At 46.4% G+C, this 19,529-nt stretch overlaps 1 protein-coding gene across 2 annotated transcripts in view; it reads right to left on the bottom strand.

Annotated features, from left to right (window-relative positions):
- AP3B2 (adaptor related protein complex 3 subunit beta 2) overlaps positions 1–19,529 on the bottom strand; it is a 352,683-nt gene that overhangs the window by 60,929 nt on the left and 272,225 nt on the right. For both annotated transcript variants that reach the window (XM_078684977.1, XM_078684978.1), the window contains 2 exons: positions 14,350–14,456; positions 11,365–11,596 (listed from right to left, as the gene is read on the bottom strand). In XM_078684977.1, the coding sequence (XP_078541103.1) occupies positions 11,365–11,596; positions 14,350–14,456 (339 nt within the window). The remainder of the gene's footprint in view (positions 1–11,364; positions 11,597–14,349; positions 14,457–19,529) is intronic.

The raw sequence follows: 19,529 nt of genomic DNA, 5'->3' as shown, positions 1-19,529 counted from the left end.
GTCAGAGTTGCCTAGGAATTTTTTTAATTAAAAATATTGTGCCCTGTCCTAGGAACTTCTACTAGTTACAACTTTTTTATACATTTTAGTATGCCCACGGACCAGCTTTCCGGGTCCCGCATCAGCCATGTAGATGGTGATGTCAACACTATCTTGTGGGACACCAGAGATTTGCAACACCCCAGCAGGGGTATGGGTTGTGCTTGTCTATACTCCAAGACTCTAACTCTCTATTTCTTCAGTTCTGCGGGTTTGGCTACAGCGTTGTATGTGTCTACGGACATGAGTCAAATGGATGCCCCTGGGTCAATGATTGCAGTGATATAGTGAGGCCACACTTAAAGTTGGCATTATGGGAGTGGACGGTGAACTTATCACACAAATCAAAGGATTTGTATAATAAAAACAGTGACAAACTGAGCAAGCTACATAAAATACATATCTATGATATGCATTTTCCACGTTGTACTTTGCAGCAGGCACACCAACCCTCTGTGCTACTTTATTTACAGCAACACCCAGACTGTCAGGAAACATCCTCAATGCATATCTTTTGACTTCCACAGTGAATCCCCTTGCCCTAAAGTGCTTGTCAGTCACTGGAGCTCCATTGTGATGATGAGGGACACTTTCTATGACTTCCAGTTTGCTGTGCAAGCGTCTCACAAGCAAGGGACACTGTATTGTTGGCTGGAACCAATATTATGGCTTTTATGCATTAACACATTCCTGTACTTTATTAACTGGAGCATTCTGCTGCCTGGCTGGATCGTATTGTTGTTTCTCCTTCACAAGGTGAGGCTGTGACCAAGGTTGTCTTCTGAGGCTGGCAGACCACAGGTCTCATAATTCACCTACACTACTAGAGCACCAACTTTAATTGCTGTTTCAACATGCTCTCTTTTACATTTAACTTACAATTTGTTCTTTAAATAATCTGTTCTCATAGATATTTAATGCTTCTTTTATACATGTAAAGCCTTAATAATGTTTCTTGGTTGTTGTTTCTGGGGAAAGGTGTGGCGCCGCGGCCAGGGCGACGGACGCTGGGGATCACCGGTTCGAACCCCGGCTCCGGTGGCAGGGGTCTGCCCAGCCCCTTTCGTCCACAAGTTAAAGGTTGCTCCTACTTCAGAAGCTTGTAAATGGTTGTCATTGAATATGTTTGGAATGCTTATATAATTTTTTCACAAAAAAGCGCAATGTTTAAAGCTGATCGTTTATCTTTTACATGTGCAATAGATTATTTAAGGGTGATATGCCACCCAGCAGCAATATTTTATTGGCATACACAATCGTTTGAAATTGTATTAAGACACTGACATTTTCAGTGGCAGAAATAATGTCTGCCTTTCGTTGCAGCTCTGCATTTCCTGACTTTCTGCTCCCATCCTGTCTGTAGTATGTTCTGAAGCCATTCTTTTCCTTTACAGTAAAGTAAGACCAATTGACATTGCCAACGACGTTAAGAGTCCGCCTATTGATTACCAATTGACTGCCTTTATCGTCACTCTCATTTGGTTGCCTCTTATTTCTCATCTTGCGTTTGTCTCTCACTTGGAACATGTACCCATTAGTTTTGCTTTTCCAATGCTCACTTTTCAAGCACTATTTTTCGGTTTTTGTTTGAGCACTTCATAAGAGTGCATGTTTTTCAGCTTCCTCCTGTACTTCCTACCCTCTTCCGCACTCGTGTTATTCTGCTCGCCCATCTCTGTGATGTGCTCACCCTCATTGCTTCCTCGCCTGTGAGCTTTCTCTCGCAGCTTCATATTCACTTTCTTGCCAATTTGTGTCCCTTCTTGTGCCTTCCGTGTTGCTCCCCCATCCATACCCCTCATGCTGTTTCCCTGAATCCAATGCCCCTGTGCTGCTTTCGCCTGCCCTCCGTGCAGCTGCCCAGCCTTCTGTGATTCCGAAGTCAGTTTTGCTTCCCCCACCTGTGCTCTTTTCCCCACCCAAGCAGCTTCCCTACTCCTGCAACTTTTTTTTTTTGGTTTACCGATCCAACTCAGATTGGTAAACAAAAATGTGAAATAAAACAATTGTCTCACTTTGTATGTGCATGATTGGGTGCAAGCCTACATAATGATGCAGCCTGTCGCATAGACTTTTTTGTTTCCTGTCTTTAGCCATGCTATAAAGCATCACTGGTGCTGTGCCTGTGCAGTAAGTCATGCTGCACAGCAACATAGGGTCCCAATATTTATACCCCAAAATCCTTTGTTCTCTGAGGGGAGAGGGGCCTTTGCCCAGTCCAAACCAGTTCTGAAACACTCTGTTTACCAGACTTCTCCTTTCCTTTCACAGTGCAGGGCAGGCACATCAGCCGCCCCACAGGAGGTGGAGCCAGCATTGTGGAAGGCAAGTACAGTCCTGGAGCACTTTGTTTACAGGACCCCTTCTCTTATTTCAGTGTGCAGGGCAGAGACATCAGCCGCTCCCCAGGAGGTGGAGCCAGCATTGTCGAAGGCAGGCACAGCCCTATTCAAGGTTCAGGTGCAACTCCTCCCTCCCATCTAGATGCAGATCTCTCTATACACCACTGGGCTGACTCATCCTGTCTCTTGGAATCCCCCAGCCCTGTCACTCACAAAACCAGACAAAGGAATACACAGCCTAGCAGAGGCAGGCTTGAAAGGTTAGGCAAGCAAATACCTACTTTCTAAAAGTGGTATTTGCAAACACAGAATGTTAAAACCAACTTCACTAAAAGATGTATTTTATCATTCTGAGTTCAGGCATACTAAACCCGAATTTCTACCATGTTCTCTGAGACAGTTAGGATTATAAACATGTAATAATCTAACAGCCCATTCTGGCCTATGGAGAACAGGTAGCCTTGCAATAGTGAAAAACGAAAATGGCTGTAATTCACTATTAGGACATGCCACACACATTAGGGCTTGTCCTACCTTATACTTACAATGCACCCTGCCCTTGGGCCTACCATAGGGGTGACTGATATGAAGAAAAGGGAAGGTTTAGGGACTGGCAAGTGGGTGCACTTGCCCAGTCAGTGTGACAGTACCAGACTGCACACAGGCTCTGCAATAGCAGACCTTGGACATATTTTACAAGGCTGCTTCTGTGGGTGGCACAACCAGTGCTGCAGGCCCACCAGCAACATTTGGATTTACATGCCCTGGGCACACTCAGTGCACTAGACTAGGGTCTGACAAGTAAACCAAATAGCCACACATGGAACCACTGATTAACACATCAATTTACAATAGGGAGCACTTGCACTGTGGCACTGAATAGCAGTGGCACAGTGCCCAAAGCATCTAACACCAGCAAAAATTCATGAGGCAACAGCAAAAATGGAAGGGAGACCCACGCCAATGGTGCCAGGTCTAACAGCGGGGTGATAGAGCAAGTGGAATACTCAGATTTGATGGCTCTGTTAGTTGTAGCACGCAGGGCTAATGGTCACATTCGTCTGTGTGTTGATTAAAGGAAACTTAACAAGAACATTTTTGTAGATATGTTTCCCATACCCAAGAGTTATTAGCGGCAACTAAAGAGATGCAGGGATTTTCTACCATAGATTTAACATTTGCTTATAATCAGGTACCTCTACACCATAATAGCAAACACCTTACGGCATTCATAACTCCCATTGGCTGTTTTCAATTTAGGAGGGTTCAGCCATGTTTTAGCGCTTGATGTACAAACTGTTTAGGGACAAAAGCAACGTCAGTTTTTTCCAAGACTACATCCTCATCACGGGAAAAGACAGGAAGGAACATGATGCAGAATTGCATGAGGTACTTAGTACTTTGGAGAGATTTGGTTTTATGGCAGAGGAATCTACATGCAGATTTGCAGAAAATACTGTTACTTATCTCGGTCATCTCGGTAGATTAGTTCAAGGGGCATAAGGAAAGCACCTGTTTCCCAGAACAAGGATGAGGTATGCTCTTTTTTAGGGTTAGCTGAGTTTTATTCAAAGTTTGTGCGGAATTTTTCAGAAAAATTGTACGACATTAGACAACTGTTGAAAAAAGGTAACATATTGAATTTGTCAAAGGAATGCCTGACCAACTTTGAAAGTATAAAAGAAGATATTTGCAAAGCTCCAGCACTCCAAGGTTTTGATCTCTAATATAAATGTTTTGTCACCACTGATGCTAGTGGGAAAGGGTTAGTCAACCGGGATCAGTCCGTGGGAAAAAAAGGCTGCAGGTTTGGACTAGGAGGCCAGTCGGGCTAAACCTAGCAGAGGGTTCAAGTCTTGGGATGGTGGGGAATGTGGAGACGCAGGTGGTCCTCTTCTTCTCGGGCCGGGATGGCTGGGTGCAGAGGGTCTTTGAGGTATTGGGTTTATTTGCTCAGGAGCACTCTCAGTTGAGGGGCTTGCAAACAGAGACTGCAGGTGGCGTAGGAGAGTTCATGAGGGTTAAAACCAAAGTGGAGGGCTTGGGGACCACGTTGACACAGTTGGCCCACTTCGACTCGGGCTGGGGATCTCGGTTGCAATGGTGCTTGGCGGCATCGAACTTTGGATGTTCCAGAGTCCTTGCGGTTCTTCTTGGGTGCCTGCAGGATGCAAGAGGGCAGCACTGCTGCTCCACAGGTGTTCTAGAATCTTTATTGAAGGCCGGTAGTCTTCCTAGGCTTTGGAGGCACAACAGCTTGTAGGACGAGATGACTTTGGAACATTATGACGAGGAACAGCAGACTGGCCGGCAGGGCTGGTGCCAAGTCAGTTGCTCATCTTCAGTCGTTGCTTTCACGGATCTTCTGTTCCCTTTTTCTACGTTGGTCATTGGTACCTCTTGGGTGCAATGGGAACAGATGCGCTGCTCCATAGGAGTTCCTGAGTCTTTGGAGAAGTCTGGTAGTCCTCCAAGGCTCTGGAGCATCAGCAGCTTGCAGGGTGAGACGAACCAGGCGAAATTCTCAAAAATAAGCAAACAGGCTGGCAGGGTTGGTGCCAAGTCAGTTGCATCTTCTTCAGTTCTTGCTTTACACGGCTCTTCGGTCCTTCTTCTTTTGGTTGGCAGGATCTGCTTTCCTGGTACCATGAGCTTCCCTAAATACTGAATTTAGGGGTGCTGGGGAGTATTGGTAGTAGCCAATGGTCTACCTACCCCTGTGGTCACTGTGCACTCTATATAACCCCTTCCTGTGGAAAGTGGGTATAACTCTGTCCCAGAGTTCCTAAGTATGCCATAACCAATATGGAAAACCTTGAAAAGTCACTTCCACTTCAGGTAGCCCACCTTAGGGATGGTACTAGCCTTACGCTGGACACGCCTATCTCACTACTAATGTTGCCATCTGTCCAGGTGCCAAAGGGCTCTGGAAAAAGGGGGTCGGCCACTTCTCCTGTGAGGGAAGCCTGATTTAAGTAAACAACGGTGGTGGGCTCTTTGAAGCTCCCCTGTCTTGGAATGCTAATCTGCAAGTCACCCTCAACCCGAGCAGGCTTTGTTTCTGACTTGCTGAGAGGCCCTTACCCTTGGGGTCTAGAAAATTGTCTCTGGTGGCAGGTTGGCGAAAACCAGTCAGTCAGCTCACCAGCAGCTAGTAGGTTTTCCGGGGGCACCTTTAAGTGCCCTCTGTGTGCATGTATTAATAAATACAACACTGGCATTGGTGTGGGTTTACTAATATGAGATGTCTGACACCAAACATCCCTATTTTCAGTGAAGCCATAATATAGGTGGGAGACTTGTTTTTACCAGTGTTCAGCACATGTAGATTAATGGCTTCCCTGTTCACTTTTACCGGCTGCAGTAGAGCTGACCAGAACAGGGGCATATCTGCTCTTGCAGATATGTCCTCACATCTAGTTTAGTGCACCCTGCCTTAGGGTTGTAAGGCCTGATGTAGGGGTGACTTAACCACACTGCATGCAGTGTTTGTGGGCTTGGCACACATGGATGTGTGCGATGTTGTGTTTTCACTTTGTTCTGCCCCAAGACAAGCAGCCTGCAGTGGCTGTCTGCATGTGTTTGGTAAGGGGTCCTTTAGGGTAGCATAATGTGTACTGCAGCCCTTAACCCCTTCCACGCTCATGACGAGCTGGGCTCGTCATGAAGCAGGGCGCTCACACGCTCATGACGAGCCCAGCTCGTCATGAATGCACTGAATCCACCATACCCCCAGCACAGCAGGGGAATGTGCTGAGCGGCGAAGGTGTTAAGGACCCTCCTTGCCCTAGATACCAGAGGTACCACTTACAAGGGACTAACCCGCTGATGAGGATTTTTGTGGTGTTCTTGTATATAATGTTGAAGTTGCTCATGTCTGCCACGGCTACAGCCCAAGTATGTGTCCCAGTGATTAATTTGTAGACTGTGAATTATCTTATGAAGCATGCACTGATAGATGTTGGCTCTCGTGAAGAAGGCCTTTATTTGAGGGATGTTAGAACTGCATAAAAAAATTATGTTTGGATTCTTTAGTCGTTGTGTCTGAGCTTTTCCAAGGGTTACTGGTGATTGTGTTGGGCATGAGGAAGCATTGGACTAAAGCAAGCCCCATAGCAGCACTGAAATGCCTTATTGAAGCATACATCTCAAGATATAAAGCTACACAGTCTGGATCATTAAAAAAGTGTCTCCATGGACACATTTGTTAATTAGGATTTTTGGAAGCTTGTTTGAAGCAACACTGCAAACAGAATCAAATCTAGTCACTCAGAGGCTATCAAATTATTTTTTGTTAAAAAGTGCTTACTGCTGAGGTTCAGCGTGTTTCTTAATGTTCTCATTTTGACAAGCAAGAAAATGGGGCACAGATAGACTTCCAGGAATTAACTGTAATAGCACTTTTACAGCTCTTTCTTGCTCCTTAGGTCCAAAGTGCTTTCAGGTTGATCAATTATAGCCTGATATAGAGTCTGGTAGGGAGGGAAAACCACATTGAATCAGCAATTCTTCCTTTCAATGATGAGTGGAGGTGGGGGCGGAGTACTAGGTTTACAACAGCAGAAGTTTTGCTGGCTCTACCACTGTAAAGCTCTGACCTTGTGACCTGCCCGCTAAAGGAGCACCAGCGTACAGTGATGTGTCTCGCCCTATTTAAAGCAGGTTGATTGTTTTCCTTTTTCCTTCCTAAGCATACCAATCAAGTCATGGAAGACATGGGCACTGAAAAGGTGGAATGGCCCCACATGCATCTCTCATCTATTTATTAGCTATATTGAGAAAACAAACTACTAGTTTAGGACTTTATATTTTCATTGTAAATGCTTTCCTCAGCAGATCTTTTTTAAAATTATTTTTATCACAAAGGCAAACATAGCATTATGAGGTCATTCATATTCACAAAATTATGCATCGAAATACCATACAACAAAGGGTGATAAATTCTATTCTTAGAATTTACAAAACATATTCTTTCCCTCCTGATCCCTGCATTCCTGTCTCACTCGTCAGGCCTCTACACACAACCGTCTTTGCCCACTCCGGTCCACTAGCATGCATATCATTCCCCTATACTTGTTCAACTTCCCCGATATTTTGGTCCATTTGTGTGGGCAATCTCAACTCTCACAAACTACCCTCTCTGCAAGCATGCACCGGTCCATATCTGCCCTCCACTAGCTCAGCGTCGGACTGATACAGCTCTCCACAGCTTAGCCATATTGAGCTTGGCGACCATGAACCCCAATGTTACCCAGAGGCATTCTTTACTGGTTAGATCTAATTCTTCCCATATGTTCAGGATACACCACTTTGGAGATTTAGTCACCTCTATACTATACATTTCTCTCCTACAGGTCAGCACCGCCAGTAGTCTTGAATTATCGGACATCCTCATATCATGTGGAAGAAGGTGCCCTTTTGGTCGTATCTCCTAGGATATAACAGAGAGTCAGATGTTTTAAACAAGGCAGCCACTTGACAAACCTTCAGTGCTGTGAAGAGAGACACTGTAGTGGGGATTTTTTTCACAGCATAAAGATTCCCTCCATGGAGGGGGGAGTCCGAATTGGTGAAATGACCCCTACTAGGCTAATAGAAGACACTGCCTTCTCCACCACCCAGCAGGCTATCTTCAAGGGTATAATGGATCCCTATAAATACATACTCTGCTGTCATGTGGTTCCTATGGAGCTCTTTGTTGTTTTCCCTAAGTTAGCCTAATTGTGCATGACGTAGGCCACTTATGCTTTGCAAATGTTACAAAATATTATGCTTGTTTTGTGCCACATTGTTATTTTGCAAATAGGCTGCACATGTTTTCGTATTTTGTTCATCAGTTGGGATTTAATCAGAACATCTCATGCAAGATCAATCAACACTGCTCCTTATTTTTCTCTGTGGTCGGACACTAGCACCCAGACATAATAAAGAAATCCAGCTGCTGTTTTTGAACACAAAATGTTAGAAATGGTGGTCTCGAGTTGGCAGTGGTTTTCACCTTTGTCCAAATAGGGGCCCTTCCTTCTAGCCAGGGTAATGGGGATACACTGCTAAAATAACTCCTGCTCACCCCCTTGGTAGCGTGGCACGAGCAGTCAGGCTTGTTTCAGAGGCAGTGTGTAAACCATTTGCACATAACCAATAGTAATACAGTGAAAACACCACAAAAGTACACCATACCAGTTCTAGAAAAATAACCAATATTTATCTGTGCAGACAAGACCAAACGATAAAAGACCAACATACAGCAATCAAAAATAGGCACTTTGCAAGTATGACTTAACATTGCAGTTCCTTGAAGTCGGTAGCTCTGTCCGGTGCTACAGCGGTGCTGAAAACAACAGAATCCAACAGTTCCGGTCAACCGTGTCGGTGCAGACCAGAGTTAGATTCAACAGACTTGTAAACAGTACCTTTGGTTCCAGCCTAGCGCGTTGGTGTGGGCCGGGCATGGCACCCATCACGGTTGCGGAGTGAAGCATAGTGGTGCAACGTGCGGTGCCCTCAAGCTGCAGTGCAGACAACGGCTCGGGGACAGTCGTCCAGCGGCGTCGGTGAGACCAGGGCTGCGGTGCGGAGTGAGGCGGTGCTGACAGGTCACGGTGAAATCAACATTGCTGGTTTATGGGAGCTGGTGTAGGTCGGCCCAGACTGCAGTGTGGGGCGGGGCTTCTTGTAACTTACAAGCGGTGTCCCCAAACCACGATGCGGTCATAGGTGTTGCAGTCAGTGGGCAGCAATACCGTCGGTGAGACCAGGGCGGCAGAGTGAAGCGAGGCGGTGTGGAGTGTGGTGCCCACAGATTGTGGTGCAAGAAGCAGCTCTGTGGCTGTCGTCAGTGAGACCAGGGTGCGAAGTGCAGCGGTGCCTTCAGGACACAGAGCATGTATTGGTGTCAGTGACAGTGTGGGCTGCTTTCTCCCTCTTTGGCAACTGAAACTGTGGTTCCGGAGGTGGTACCCAGAGGTAAGTGAAGTATTTGCGGTCCCTGAGACTTCAGAGCAGGAGGCAAGCTCTACTTCAAGCCCTTGGAGATACTCTGCACAAGTAAAGAAAGTTCAGTCAGTCCTTTCACTGCAAAGGGGCAGTACTCCTCCTGGCAGTTGTTCCAGCTCTTCTTCTTGGCAGGTTGCTTAATCCAAGCGAGTTCTAAAGTTCTGGGATCTGGCCCCAATATTTCTACTGCATTTCTCTTGGGGAAAGTGTCTGTGCTCAGTCCAAACTAGGTTGGTCCTCTCTGGCCCAGCTTCTCGGCAGGAGGTGGAGACAGCTTTGTCCAAGGCAGACCAGACCCATTCAGGGCACAGGAAATCTTCTCCCACTACTTTAAATGGGACCCAGGTATATTCAGCTCAGTCTCGACTCATCCAGGAAAGGCAGAACACACCTCGACCTCCCTCCACCTCCCCAGTGGTTATCTCAAGAGAATGCACATCCCCAGCCTCTGTCACCCCAAAGCCAGACAGTCAATCCACAACCCAGCAGAGGCACACAGGATGGCCTAACAAGAAAATACCTACTTTCTAAAATTGCCATTATCAAACACAGAACATAAAAATCATCTTTACTAAAAGATGCATTTCTACATTCTGAGTTCAGGCATACTAAACTCTATTTCTCTATTTTGTCTCAATGGGAAGATATACTCGTAAAAGAGTATTCCCTATTCTATCCTATAGGACAGATAGCCTTTCCATAGAGAAAAATGAAATACACTGTGGTTCACTATCAGGACATGCCACACACATCAGTAAATGTCCTATCTTTCACATACACTGCACCCTGCCCATGGTGGTACCTTGGGCCTACCTTAGGGGTGACTCACATGTAATAAAAGGGAAGGTTAGGGCCTGGCAAGTGGGTGCACTTACCAGGTCGATACGTCAGGAGAGACTGCATGCAGACACTGCAGTGGCAGGTCTGAGACCCCTTTGAAAGGCTGCTTGTGTGGGGGCACAGTCAGTGCTGCAGGTCCACTAGCAGCATTTGATTTACAGGCCCTGGGCACACACATTGCACTGTACTAGGGTCTTAGTAGTAAATCAAACAAGCCCATCATGGAAACATCAATCCATAATAACAATTTACACAGAGAGCATATGCACTTTAGCACTGATTAGCAGTGGTAAAGTGCTCAGAGTCATGAAACCAACAAAAAGAGGTCAGAAATAGGAGGCCAAAAAGCTAGATCTAACACATACGTTTTATCATATAACCAGGGACTTGCTGTTTTAAAAAACATGAGAAGGAAGCCATACTCCCAGAGCAAAGGCACAGAGAGGAGAGGAGAGAGCTGCACCAGCTGAGATGTAGAACAACTACCTATATATGCCAGGTATGAGGTTCACCACTATTTAGAGAGATGTATAATATGTCACTGTTTACCATAGTGAGGGTGGGCTTAGGTAAATCTGTCGGCTAATATAACAGGGCTTTTCATTGTAAGCTTTCTTAAGTTCTCTTTTTCATTTATTGTGGACATGTATGAGTGAGGCAACGAAAGGTAATGACCTGCTACCATGATCCATGAGAGGGTCTGAGGTGTTGTGTTCTGGGGTGCCAAATCACTTGTCTCTCTGGGAAAGTTTGGAGGACAAGTGAGGCACTGTTAGCTAGTCCAATTTTGGCACACAGGTACTGATGTGGTATGGTGACTCAGTCACGACATACTGATGCACTATGGTCTCAGGCATAGTTATGTTTCTGAGCAGAATCCCTGCAACACTCATGTGTATGGTTGCAAATATGTTCTGGTTGACAAGTGAAATGATTAGTATGTTTGTGCAATAGGTTCATACTACTGGTTCAATTATATTGTGCCGGTCATGCCACACTGCAATACTGAATGAGATAGAGAGCATATAAGTGTGTGCATGCAGACACCACCAATAAGTAGTGGGCATTATATTGGATACTTAAATGTGACAGCTTGTGTGTCTAGCTCTTCTACCATATTGCTGTTTCACCTTTGGACACAACTCACCTATCTCCTTAAACTCCTGTACCCTCATGCCAGACTGCAGCTTCGGTTCACTGATCCGGATGTTTTTCACTTCAGCATCAGTGTTGTTGGAGAACTGGATCTGAACAGCCACCATATGAGGGTCTGGGGTGAAGGGCTGGCGACTGAAGAAATACTCCACTGACAGACCCTCCCCTGTCATCCGGTGAAGCAGCTCATGAGTCTTCACTGCATTGAAGATGGGGCTAATGACCTAGGGAACACAGGTGGTAAAAGTTGGGATGTCATGGTGAGGACAATATGAAATATAGATAATCTGAAGAGTTATGGTAGAAGTTAGAAATATATGGAAAACAGACAGCCTAATGTGCCTCTGTCACACCACCCACAATTGTTCTATACCTACTTGGCCTTACCTTTTCATCAGAAACATGAGCTTCAACAACTACTATTATTCTTATGCTGGAACCACACACTGCTTTGAAATCCCAGTTGAAGCATTTACAACTTTTTAAATGCATTTCAGCACCTTTAAATACTATTCTACCGTGGACCTACACAGCTACATTAATGGCCATTAATCCTGAAATGCAGGATAACCACTGAATTTGTTTTTGACTTCTGCGTAGGTTAATTATAAATAAGATTTCCCGAGTTTTTTGTGCATTTAAGTTGTGCTTTTCAGGTCTTTTCCTTACTTTTGGGTTTACTGCAATATGTGTGCAACACAAATTGAACAAAGAATGGAAGAAGCATCTTCACTGATATTTCTGAACATCAAAACACAGCAGACTAATATCAGACCATGTTTTTATTAAATCCTTCGTTTATAACAAAGCCACATTTAGTCTCATTTTGTTTTTACATGACACTATTGTTTGTATAAGTACATGTAAAACTGTCTATAACAGTGTCCTCCTGTTTTTGCTGATAATGGCAGTTTAAGCTGGTTCATAAGTTTAAACAGAACATCTCAATTATCACAACATTTATTCAATGTGGATTTTTAGAAAATCTGGCATGGATATAAACCATGCAATCTGGTTGGGTGATCAATATATCACAGTACATGCTACTTACCAATATGATTTATTCAGACAGTGACAGAATCTTAGAGGCGTCACTGGTAGTTGCATCGAGCAGTGCTAGCAGTTGCCAGTAGCAACCTTAAAACATTTTGTTTGTGCTCTGGCACTTATGTTCTATAAATGAAGTATTTACTACAAAAGCACCCACATATACGTTTGAAGAATAATAAGAACTAAGCCTCGAATGATCAGAGTACTTTACAATGCACAGGTAGAGCAAACCGTTGAGCTCTTGTAGAAAATAAACGGATGAATAAAGAGTATTTGTGAAGTAGTAGATCTGTTCATAATTCGGTAGTTGTCAATGCATTATAATACATATGGCTGGGTACAAACTAGGGTGGCTTGGTGGGTAAAAGAACGATGGAGTAATATGGTGTATGTTTCAGAATTGGGACCTCAAATAAAAATCATTAGTCCTGGATTATGGAAATGCTGCCTAATCCACTCCTAGATCTAAATACAGTCTCTGCAATGCATCTAATCCTTGAGCAACAACACCTTGCCCATCTCTGCCAGTGCACATCCGATGTGCCACTTCAAAGTCTGGTGCCTGCTTATTAAAAATTAGTATTTGCAATGCAAAAGGTCCTGCATTTACGAAACTCTCGAAAATGCGAGACCTATTGCTTTGCAAATGGTAGTTTGCTAAAGCGCCCCATGCCGTGCTTTCAGTTTAATGGCATCCGCGCCCCTCTCCTTAGACGCGGTTCATCTAAATAAAGGGGCGTGGCTGCCATTTTCATGAAAGCGCAGCATTGGGGGCTTTTACAAACAAAAGTTAAATAACAAATAGAAAAAAAACATATGCAGCCGCATTCGGGGCTGCATATAAACCAAAAGCGCAGCCGCCACTGTGGCGTGCTATGAGAAAAAGAATAAAGCCTCACGAGAGAGCGTGGTGAAAAGCATTTAACAAAATAGTGCACAGAGGCTGTAATTAAAGCCTACCGGGCACCAACACACCACGTAACAGAGGTGTCCTTATGTGAGGTTACAAATGAAGCGGTACTAAGGTGGGACTAACTTGCCAATGAACAAATAAGAAGCCAGCATTCACCAAGGTCAATGACACAAGCCAATGAAAAATATGGGCAGAGAGTGGGTGGAGGTTGAAGTCCCTACCTGAATACAGTATGCCTGCAGAGCAGCGCATGCACTGACCAGTCTAAACCTAATAAATCTTGGTTTTAAAACAAATTAATAAAATGTAATAGGAATAAAGCTGAGATTCTAGTGCACTACACTAGTGCACTACACAAGAGGTCTAGATGTAATAATCAATGAAAAACTAAAACGTGTTCTAGTTGATAAAGTGCTAAATTGTTATATTAGCAGTTATGTTGTTAAAGACTGACTACTTTAATTCTCTTAAATTTGGCCAACTGTTTGTTTAATAAACCAATTAGAGCAGATTAAAATTTTGACTACACACCTCATTATAGCCACATAGAATGAGTACTAGCATATTACTTTTAGATCCCTGTTCCCTAGAAGGTTCAATTTAAAGCTATGTGGAAAGTTCTAAATTATTCTATAATGAAGGTCATTTCTTGCTATAGAACAATTTGTCAATTAGCTACATATAAGGGGTCTTCAATCCTTCAAAGAAACCTACTGTTTATGTCAAGTATCCCTCATACACAATCATCGGGATAATCATCCTCTCATCAGACCCATGGCCTGCGGATAAATCTCACAATCTACCCATCTTTCTTCAAAAATTGTTAAGACTTGACCTGAGATGCCTTCTAAAAACAGGAAGATATCCATAATAGGATACGTATGGTAACATCTAATCTAATGGTTTAGTGCAGTCACCTACAGCAATGAGAAGCAACTTACATACCATAAATTCTATAAATTCTATGGCATAGAGATTATGCTATTGCTGCTACAAGGTCTTTGGAATGCTTACCGTAGGAGACAAAGCAGAATCAGTCAGTGAGAGTCCCTCCAAGTCTGTTACCAGGCTGGCAGATACAACATTTCTAGATGTGACGTGAGGGACACTGGGGGTGGAGACTATAGGATAAAGAAAGAAGGAGATATTAGCAGGAGAAAAAGACACACCGAGATAAGATTATCTGAGACTTGGCTAAGGATGCCAACTGAACCTCCAACAGTACCCTGTTAAGTTCAGGGAGTGAGAGTAGGACTGCATTTTCTGAACTGAGAAAATTGCAAGCTGTCTTTCAAGCAAATACAATAAAATGTTCTCCTTCAATAGCAGTACGGGATAAACTTGACAGTTCACTCATGACAATCAGATGGGTTCTAGTACTTGTTAATCATTATACAGAGTCTCAAGGTCACCTTCTAATCTGCCTGATACTTAATCATTTAAACTAAATAATCATATCAGCTACAAATTGTGCTCAATGTAATGTGGCAGCATTAGGTATGTCTTTGGATTGGGGTGCAAGCGCAATTCAGTGAAGAATCTTTAAAAAGTTGTCAATCGTTTCCAATCCACACAGTTACCAGTGCTATGCAGCCCCCAGGCTTGTGTGGGAAAAGAAACAATTACTCAACTTTTGTTCTTCTGTTCAAATTCAAACAACGTAAGTGGCTGCTAAAGACAAGAGAGCCTTTAAGAGTAATGTCAATAACTAAGTATAAGAAATTGGGTTATTGTTTGAAGCGGGGGGGTAGAAGTCCTACTCTGGCAACAACTGCAATTCTTGTTATGGTGAGCCACAAAAGTCACTAAAGTACAAGTTACTTACCTTCAGTAATGATTTATCTGGTAGAGACGATTCTAGTCGCAGATTCCTAAATGTAGAATTATCCCCAGGCGTGAGACTGGATCCGGAATTTTTTTTGCCACAGCATCCCTGCGCGCCGTGGTGACGGCATCAAACGACTCCGTCCTGGCGTTGTCCGCGTACGTGACGTCAGCGAGGTCACATAAGTCCCACCCCGGCGCGCCTATGTCAGTTTTCTTCGGATAACTTTTCCGTGCCACAACGCAGAGCCAACAAACAATAATGTGAGAGTATAGGAACAGTGTGCGAAAGAGCAGAAAATTTGAAAAAGAGGATGGTAAGGAACAATACCATAAGGAGCAGTGCCAGACACTGCAGCATCCAAAGGCAGGGAAAGAAGGCAGAACACAGCACAGCCCTGAACAGCAACCCCGCCAGTACAGAGATAGCACCCCCCGGAGACAAAAAGTATACGAAAAAGCATCATGATAACATGCAGCAGGACTACGACCCCAACCAACAAGACAGGACAAGACTCCACAACAGCCCCATCACAGAACGTGACAACCCCTCTAAGGAACTGGGCAGAGGCCCGGCCAAAAGACCCCAACCTAGAGATATGAAAGGGGCCAGAACCCCTAGAAATGAAAGGGGAAGAGGGGGCAGGGTAGAAGGTAGACCCCCAACCCGGGGCAACTAGGACACAGAAGTACCGATAAACCTATCCTCCAATGTGCCAAAAAGGGAGGAAGGAAACAATAAGCAGGACGAATCATCCTGTCAGAAAGAGCAACAAAATGCACTCACTGAAGACATAGCCACCCACAGGGAAGCGAATGCATAAGACCAAGCCAAAGTTCATCGCAGAACGGGGAGGAAGGGCGGGCCGTGAAGGAATCTGCGGATAGAATCTTCTCTACCAGATACATCGTTACCGAACGTAAGTAACTCGTACATCTAAGAGAACTACTAGCCGCAGATTCCTCAACGTAGAATAGATACCCTAGCCATACCCAAGGGGAAGGAGGGTCTGCGAAAAGACCCCACCATCCTGGATATAATAGGAGGTCCCACAGGGGACGAGGCAAATGGACAGGCAAAAGAGCCCTGCCCCCCCCCCAGGCAAGGGGAACCCCTGCATCCAGAAGACCACCAACCCCAGAGGGAATGCGGGAAGACAAGAAGAGAGGCAGCCCTCCGTCCATCAGCAGGAGAAACGAGGGCAAGCTAAAGGAGGCCAGAGCGCCCCACACCCATTCAAGGGATCAAGAACCTCCCCCAGAAGCCCAAAGACCCAAAGAAGGAAGAGGAGCACCTGGGAAGAAGAACAACCTAGGACTCCATGCAGAAGAGGTAGAGCAAAGGCAAGCCCCGCATTGGGAACACGTCCAGTAAAAAGGGCAGCCGTGCCTAACACAGCCAGAAGGCAACAGGCCAGACAGAACGGCACCCTCAACAGTAGGGCAGGCGGAAGTAGGCTGAGTAACCCAAGGTCACCAAGGAAGAACCGCCCAACATCCCGCAGGACAGACTGCGCCCCAAGAGGGACAAGGAACTCAAGACCCAGCCCAACCCCTAGGGAGGACAGGCAGAATCGAAGGAGTGGCCAACTGGAAGATGCGGCAAGGAGGACTGTCGCGCAAGAGTGGCAGAAGGTACAATGGTGCAGAAAAACAGGAGGACGGCACCGACAACACCACAGCACGGTGCACTCAGGGCAATCCAGATGACAGCCGAAGACAGAGACCAGGAAGGCCAAGAAAAGCCCGGACACGTCCCCAAGGGAGGAGTCCAAGCACACAGCCCAAAAAGAATCCGGACTAGGCAGAGCCAGGCCGCAAGGCCGCAGACAGCAGGCTTTTCTTTTTAGACAACAGTGGCTCCATTTAAGAGGGATATCAAGAACAATAAATATAGACTCAGTCGTTTACTATATTGATTTTGACATGTCCAACCGGACAGAGGTCTGATATTTACTTGTAGGGAATAAGGATGAATATCACACAACAGTACACAAAGTGGGGCACAAGCCTGTACCCTACATAACACATGTGCAACATACAATAGATAACAAAACTGAAACAAAAGGGCTTATAGGCAAAAGCTTAAGGTTCGTTGCACCGATAATTGCAAAATGTCAAGGTTCAACGAAACATAACGAACATCTTTACATTTGGAGTAAACATAAGATTTGAAATGTATAAGGTGTTTAAAAAGTTGATGGTGTTTCGATCCGTTACCACGTTACACGGATCATCATCAGGACACAATAATTATGCCTAACAATATGAAGCCTCAGATGCCAGCAAGCGATACGCGGAAGGTGAAGGGTTGAGGGAGGTACAAGTAGAGTCTGCGATGATGGTTCAACGTATTTCCAGGTTACGGGGAGTGCAGGCTGGTACCTGATAGGTATTAGCGTTGGCGCCTCCTAATCAAGGGGAGGGTGTTCAAACTGTACAGTCACAGGTCCGTGTTATTCGAACGTATAAGAGTTGGGCGACGGCATAGTAGCCGAACTGGTGAATTTGCAGCGGCACAATTGCGGGTTCTGCGGAATTAGTTCATGGAGGCCAACAATGCAGCGACCCTGGTAAAGACAGCTCGGGGCGCAACTCAAGCCATTCCAGAACTAGAAAGTGGTGCACACCTGCAACGCACCGTAACGCCACGGAGAGCAGAGGCCCAAAAGCGACCACACCTCCCCAGCACATGACAGAGCTATATGATAGCTACCATCACCCCACATAGGGTGTGTCACGTCCCAAAACATGGGAACCCCCTTAGAAAAATATCCCGCAGCAGAGGGAATAACATAAGGCCCAGTCTCAGGGCCAACACGGCTTAGCAAAAGCCAAAAAACACAGTCAAAAAAGGGCTGGCCAGCAGCCAACAACACCATAGTCCGAAGAAGGACTAGAATGCACAGTAAGACACAGATCATACAAATGGGGCGACCCACCCCAACGGAAGAACACCTCCCAAAAAGCAGATCAACTCACAAGTCACTGAGGGAGAGAAGGAGGAGGAGGAGGAGGCCGAAGCCCCGCCAAGAACCTATGAATGGCCGAGTCTGCAGAGGCGTGGAACAGAATAACGCCATCGAAAGGGAGGTCCACCAGCCGTTCTCGAACATTCTCTGGGAACACACTATCCCGGAGCCAGGTATGTCGACGAAGTGCGACCGAGGAAGCCATGGCACGACCAAGCACCTCCGAGATGTCCAGAGCGGAGCGAAGAATATACGCCGCCAGCTCCCGGCCATCCAACACATGGTGCCGCAGATCCACACAGGCACCCTCCTGAGAAGCGGCAGACATAAGGGACTCCGCCGAGTCCCACAAGCAAGAAGCGGCCCTAGCTAAAACACACAAAGTGTTAAGAGCCTGCAGAGCCGCACTGGTGGAGGCGAATACATTACGCCCCCAGGAGTCAAGCCTGGTGGCCTCCCGCGACAGGGGAGACAACAGCGGCGGCAGGGAGGGAAGGCATTCTGCAAAAGAAGGCCCCTGGTAGAAGGGTGGAGGGAAAGACACGCCGGATCACGTGGCACCGGATGGTGGCGGTGCAGGGGGTGTGGGGCACCGGGTCCCCCGTGGCAGGGCGGCCCCAAGTCCCCAGAAGAGAAGAATGGAGCGAACCCTCGAAGGGAAGCAGCAGCTCCCTACCACCAGAACCCTAATGGAGGACCTCCAGAAGTTGATCCGAGGGGAAATGGGCAGCTGGATCTCCCATGCACAAGATTCCCACAGCCGTGGAAACAGCGCGAGCAAAGGCAGCACCCGCCTCTGTAGGGCCCAGCGGTGGAAAGAGCTGCCTCTCTGTAGGGAACGGCTGCAAGCTAAGGCGGCCGTCCCCCAAGCCAACCGGAGGAAGGAAGGGCCAAGTCCGGAAAGGAGGAAGAAGGACCGAGGAGTGGGGGACCTGCGGCGCCTCCGGCGAAGACCGTGGCCACAGTGATGGTAAGGAGCCGTCCTTAGACGACGCCTGGGAAAAAACCGCGACGCCGCGGCCCGTCTCCGGCGAGGACAAAACCAGCAAGCACCGAACTTCCGGAGAAGAGGAGGCGTCCGAAGACGAGTCAACGACTTGACGTCGGTGCCGGATGACGATGACCTGCCTCAGATTGTGGACTCTATAGACCGCAATCTGAGGCAGGTCATCGTCGTCCGGCGCCGGGGGAGACGCAGGAACGACCTCCGCCACAGCACACGGCACAGGAGACCTGGGCTGGGCCGGAGCCGGGGCGGCGAGGGAACGGCGCTCCAAAGGCGTCGACCCGACCTCCGACGAGGCAGCCGTCTGCGTGGAGGAGCGAGAGGGACATGGGGACCCCCGCCAGCCTCGGCCCATGATGGGATGAGAAGGGCTCTACGCCAGCCCCTGTGGC

The sequence above is a fragment of the Lissotriton helveticus genome, chromosome 3_2, assembly GCF_964261635.1.
Source record: "Lissotriton helveticus chromosome 3_2, aLisHel1.1, whole genome shotgun sequence".
In the NCBI taxonomy this organism is placed as follows: Eukaryota; Metazoa; Chordata; class Amphibia; order Caudata; family Salamandridae; genus Lissotriton; species Lissotriton helveticus.
Note: the sequence above shows the minus strand (reverse complement) of the source record. Positions and strands in the feature narration are given on the sequence as shown.